Source organism: Phaethon aethereus (genome assembly GCF_964289735.1).
Source record: "Phaethon aethereus genome assembly, chromosome: 6".
Taxonomy (NCBI): domain Eukaryota; kingdom Metazoa; phylum Chordata; class Aves; order Phaethontiformes; family Phaethontidae; genus Phaethon; species Phaethon aethereus.
Window position 1 is genome coordinate 22,965,910 of NC_138580.1, and position 5,836 is coordinate 22,971,745.

The following is a 5,836-nucleotide window of genomic DNA, read 5'->3' on the forward strand; positions in this document are numbered from 1 at the left end:
TGCGGAGTCACACCGAGGGCATATCCCTCAGCCTCGGGGGAAGGGCGGGCGGAGGGAGGGAGCGGGGAGGAACCGCCGACAATTACTCCAGGGAAGTTTTACGACTGGGATCGACCAGCCCCGATCAGGTGAACTCGCTGTGCTCCTGATGTTACTTTGAGTCATCAAACACTATCAGCGGAATCCGGAGGCAGATTTCGCGGGCGATAACAAAGACACATTGTCACTTTAGGGCTCTGCTACAAATCCTTAATTGCAAAAAAAAAAAAAAAAAAAAAAAAGGAGAGGGGGGGATCCAGTGTCTTGCACATCCAATGCGAGGGTCTCCAGGCGGTAAGGGGTCCTTTGATCAAGAAAATCCAATTATTTGTGTATATACATTTCCCACATAGTGATTACTTCATTAATTGTCCCGCCTTTATCTCCTCCCTTCCCATCCCCCCTAATAATCAGTTCTTTTATCCAGACCAACAAACACACCATAGGAGCTTTGTGGATTCAAAGGATTTGCTTTCGCTTCTGAAAGAGCCGCTATTCTTTGATGATTGGGTAGCGGCAAACTTCAAAGCCATAAATCTTCCCTCTGACTGGCTGGCGGCCCAGCAAAGTCCTTATCAAATTCTTGGAGGTGATCCTGGTGCAGCCAGACCGTCCGCGGAGATCGCGCCGCGCGGGGGGTGGGACAGGCACGGCGGCGAGGAGAGCGGAGGGAAGGGGAGAGACAGGGCGAGAGGGGGAGAGGAGGAAGCTGGGCAGCTCCTCGTCCTCCCCTCGGCGTCTCCATGCCTCGGCCGTGCCCCGGCGCCTTCCCCTCGCCCCGAGCGCAGTAGCCATGGCCGCGGTGGCCGTCCTTCGGAACGACTCCCTCCAGGCTTTCCTCCAGGTCAGTACCCGCGCCCGGGGCCGGGGCGGCTCGCACGGCGCCGCGTCCCACGGCGGTGACCCGCATTGCGTGGGGGCAGCCGCCGCCTCCCTCCAGGGCGGCCCGGGAGAGGTGGGCAGGGTCCCCCCGCGGGGCTGGGGAGGCCGGGCTCGGGCCCCTCGGGCCGGCAACTTCCCTCTCCCGCCGAGAGCCCGCCGGTAACTACAGACAGCGGCCCGGGGCGGGGGGGCGCGGGGTGGGAGCAGACCCTGCCCGCAGCGGGACCCCCCGGTCCAGCAGCGGCGGCGATGCCGGCGACACCGACCGCAGGCGGGCCCGGTCTCCGGGCGGGGCGGGGGGGCCGGGCCCGTCCTGCCCGCTTGGTGCGCGCTGTTTTCGGAAAGTTTGCCGGCCGTGCGGGGAGCGGCGGGGCGCCTCCGGCAGCGCGCGGGAGGCGGCGCGGACAGGCGCGCGGGAAGTTTCCCGCGGGCGGTGCGGTCGTAACGCGCTCTCCTCCTTCCTCCCTCCCCCGCTCCCGCGCAGGACCGCACCCCCAGCGCCTCCCCAGACTTGGCCAAGCACTCGCCCCTGGCTCTTCTGGCCGCCACCTGTAGCCGGATCGGACAGCCGGGCGCACCGCCCTCGGATTTCCTGCAGGTCTCCTACGACCCGACGCTGGGATCCCCCTCCAGGATCTTCCACCCGTGGAGCGGCGAGATGCCGGCGCACTCCCCGGGGGGGCTGCCGCCGCCGCACCCCAGCCTGGGGCTGACCCCTCAGAAGAACCACCTGCAGCCCTCCTTCGGGGGGGCGCACGAACTGCCCCTCACCCCGCCGGCGGACCCCTCCTACCCCTACGAGTTTTCCCCCGTCAAGATGCTGCCCTCCTCCATGGCCGCCCTGCCGTCCAGCTGCACCCCCGCCTACGTCCCCTACGCCGCCCAGGCCGCCTTGCCGCCCGGCTACTCCAACCTGCTGCCTCCCTCCGCGCAGCCCTGCCGGCAGCTCTCTCCCAACCCGCCGCCCGAGGACATCCCTTGGTGGAGCATCCAGCAGGCCGGCGCCCCGGGCGGCTGCGGCCACCGCTTCCCCGCGGCCGCGGCGCTGCCGCGGAGCCTGGTGCTGGGCCACTCGGACTTCGCCCAGTACCAGACGCAGATCGCCGCCCTGCTGCAGACCAAGTCTCCCCTGGCGGCCACGGCCAGGAGGTGCCGCCGCTGCCGCTGCCCCAACTGCCAGTCGGCCGCGGGCAGCGCCCCAGAGGCGGAGCCGGGCAAGAAGAAGCAGCACATCTGCCACATCCCCGGCTGCGGCAAGGTGTACGGCAAGACCTCGCACCTGAAGGCGCACCTGCGCTGGCACACGGGCGAGCGGCCCTTCGTCTGCAACTGGCTCTTCTGCGGGAAGAGCTTCACCCGCTCCGACGAGCTTCAGCGGCACCTGCGGACTCACACGGGCGAGAAGCGCTTCGTCTGCCCCGAGTGCGGGAAGCGCTTCATGCGCAGCGACCACTTGGCCAAGCACGTCAAGACCCACCAGAACAAGAAGCTGAAGGCGGCGGCGGACGGCGTCAAGCGGGAGGACGGCCGCGACCTGTGACCGCCGGGCGGTGGGGCGGGACGGCACCGGCTCGGGCCCGGCGGCGGCCGCCGCACCCGCGGGCCGAGCCGAGCCGCGCCGCGGCGGGGACCCGGCCGGAGGGCGCCCCGCAGCCGGGGGGCAGGGCGGCGGCGGGGGAGAGGGCGGACGTCTCTTGGACTCGCGCCGGGCCCGGCGAGCGGGAGCTCCGCTGGGGGCGGTGCCGGGAGGAGCCGCGGCCCCTCAGGCCCGGGGCTGGACGCTCGTAGGGCCCCTGGGTCGCCACCGCACGCTCTGGTCCCGGGACCGGCGCCCTCCCCGCCCCTGCCGGCCCCAGGTGCGGCTGAGGGGAGGCCGCGGCCGTTGGGGCGGGAGTGGGGCCGCCCTAGACCCCGCCTCGGGGGTCGGGGCTTGTGAGCACCCGGGGGTGGGGCGGCAGCGTCGGTCCGGCCATGCCGGGGCCCGGCCCTCGGTGCTTTCAGGGGAAAAGACTGAAGTTTTGTGTACAGGTTATTTAATAGTTCTGTTTGAATACAAGTGTTTCTCTCCTCGTCTTCGGCCCCGTGCGGGACTCCAGCATGAGATGTTTCTGTAAAGCGACCCGCGACTGCAGCGTGAAATAAACACGTTAACACTGGGGTCACGCAGGGAAGGTCCCGCCGCGTTGGTTTCATTTGGGTCGTTGCCCGGGCTCTCCCCCGCCCGCCCGGAGAGTGCCGGGCCGCTCCGCGCGCGCCGCCGCCTTCCCGCCATTTCCCGCTGAGGCGCTGAGGCGGCGGGCCGGGTCCAGCTTCGTCGCTGCGGTCAAGCGGAGCTCAACGCACACGGTGACCTGGGAGCTGCTCATGGTAAACACCTTTAAAATACCTAGCTTCTTCGGACTGATGTTGGCCTGTTGGTTTTGGTCTGGGGTTTTTATTTATTTATTGTCATTATTTTGTTTCCTCCACATGAAGCTGTGAGAGGAACGAGAAACACATGGTGCCAGCAGCGGGAGTACAGGTCGAGTACTACAGACTGGGATAGCAGAGGTGGGCGCTAGTCAAAGTTAATAATGCCCCGTCTCAGAGAAGTCCAGGCCACAGGGCCTGCGACAACCAGCCCAGTTAACTTTCTGTAAAATTGCAGCATTTAAGGGTGAGGCGCTTGCTGTCCTCCCAGTGTGATGAAATGGCAGTCACTCTCCTGTACAGGGGAAGATATTTGGCTCAAAACTTTAAAAGTTTTGAGTGTTTAAAAGTACTTGGTAGTCAGTGACAGCTTTTAGGTTCTTTATGTCTTGTTGGGCATCACGTAAGTATAAGTTCAGGCATACGTTCATTTTGGCAAATTTCTTTTAAAATAATGGTCTTTTTTACTGTAGCAAGTTCCCTATTTCTTTTTCTAACTGCAATTTGTATAGAACAAACAAATGAGGAACCTGATTAATGATTTGCTAAATCTTGCATTTTAACGTGGAGAATATGTTATTTGCTCCTTATATTTTTACCAAGTCAGCTTTATCTTATGGTTACCTAATGAGCCAAATAAAAAGTTCCATTGAAACTTCACTGAGACTGATCTGGAACCATTCAGCCTCAGACGGGTTCCTCTGGTTGGCAGCTGTCAAACAAGCTTTGGCACAACCATAGTGATAGTTACACTTTGCCGTGGACTTCTAAATCAAGAAAAGCAGCAGCTTGATAAATGTTTGTGGTGACAGAATGTGTAAAAACTGATGTGTATGTAAGTCAAATACTGGAAAGAACCTATTATCTCAGGAAATAATGAGACAATACCACTAGAACCCTCACATCTGAAATAATGAGAAGCTAATGGACAGTTATCATGGTACAACTCCTCAACAGTATTTTAAAGTTTATGATTCTGAATTAATTTTCCACACCATATTCTTAGGGTCAACTTATTAAATTAATAACCAAGCACTTTGAAGTGCTTTACTTAGCTTCTTTACTACTGAAGAACCTTCTGTAACCTGTCCCATTATAGAAAGCCTTGTGAGAAACACGTTTAGCTTCATTGGTTAGCATTCTTTTGCCAAAGATTTAGGTTCTGGAAGCATGTTGCTGAAGGATGTGACGTAGAAGATACTGTTAGTGTCACAAAATGAGTGACAGCAATGGAGGAAATAACTGATGGACCTGATCCAGAAGTCCTTATTAAAAAAAACTCTTTGAGACAAAAGCGCATCCTATTTACTACTGACATATGATTTAAATATGTCATCAGGAATAACATAGTGTTTCTGCATTTTAAAATGTTTCATAGTGTTCAGTGGCAACCCGCTTCCTTTCTTTGATATTAAGTTACTTTAAGAATGTAGTGTTACCAAATTCAGGACTGCTTTAAAAGACAGTTTGTTTCACCAAATAGTCTTTCAATTCCTTGTTCTGATCAGACCTACTTAAAATGGACAGCAATGGAAAGTACTTTTGTTGGGTTGGTAGCACTAGAGGGGAAACAACAGTATCCCAAATAACGAAAGGTCCATTTACAGAATAGAATAATGGACTTGGATGTTGCCACACCGTAAAATGACCTTTCACTGCTAAACAAGTGCCAAAATTAAGATGAACTATTAACATCAGCTGAAGCAAAGCGTTAGATGGTTTCTGGCACAGGTTTAGCCTGACTAAGAACTACAGAACTTTTCCTATTAGAGCAGATGTAACTAGCAGAAAATAGCCCGATAATCATAGACATAGGGATTCCTAAGCTGGACCATTATGGAACGATTTTTTCCCAGTTGGATGACAAACTGAATTTACCCAGCAATCTGTGTTGTCTGATCTAGCCAGACTATTTTGGGTTCTTACTCATTCCTCAAGGCACTACTTGTACTGAAATATTGAAAGTTTTACCACTTGCTTAAGTGTGAGCCTGCAAGTAATTTAAGTTTTTAACAAAAGACCATAACCCAGGCAGTGCCAGCATCATGTCAAGGGGGTGGTGGTATCTGATTAAAAAAAAAAAACAAAAACAAAAACAAAAAAACCCCACAAAAAACCCCAGTGGCATGTTGTAGCCTGTGCACCTTGTATAATATCTGTATAACAACTACATTTAAAGTATGAAAGCGTACAGGTTAAAAAAATGTACAGTCAAAATTAATTAAATTCCTGTCATGAGAGAAAGATGCATTTAAGTGAAAACCCACGATATCAAATGCTAATGAAAATCTTAATCTGTGAGAAAATTTAAAAAAAAAGGCAGAAAATTAGGGATTGGTGACACAAGGTAAGTAAAAGTAACAGTTTAGAATATAAAAAATAATTAATGAAATGTTATTTCTCTCTAAAGCTTTTAAGTAGCTCATTGGAAAAAGAGGGCATATCCATCATCCATCATAGCTCTTTCATATTCATCTCTAAATAGCTAAATCACATGATAGCTTTT

At 55.0% G+C, this 5,836-nt stretch overlaps 1 protein-coding gene across 1 annotated transcript; it reads left to right on the forward strand.

Annotated features, from left to right (window-relative positions):
• Positions 1-710: 710 nt before the first annotated feature.
• Positions 711-2,461, forward strand: SP5 (Sp5 transcription factor; the record flags this gene model as incomplete). The annotated part of the gene is made up of 2 exons (XM_082001130.1): positions 711-883; positions 1,406-2,461. Exons 1-2 carry the CDS (start codon positions 833-835, stop codon positions 2,459-2,461), a joined length of 1,107 nt encoding a protein of 368 aa, XP_081857256.1. The 5' UTR covers positions 711-832.
• Between the last annotated feature and the right edge of the window lie 3,375 nt (positions 2,462-5,836).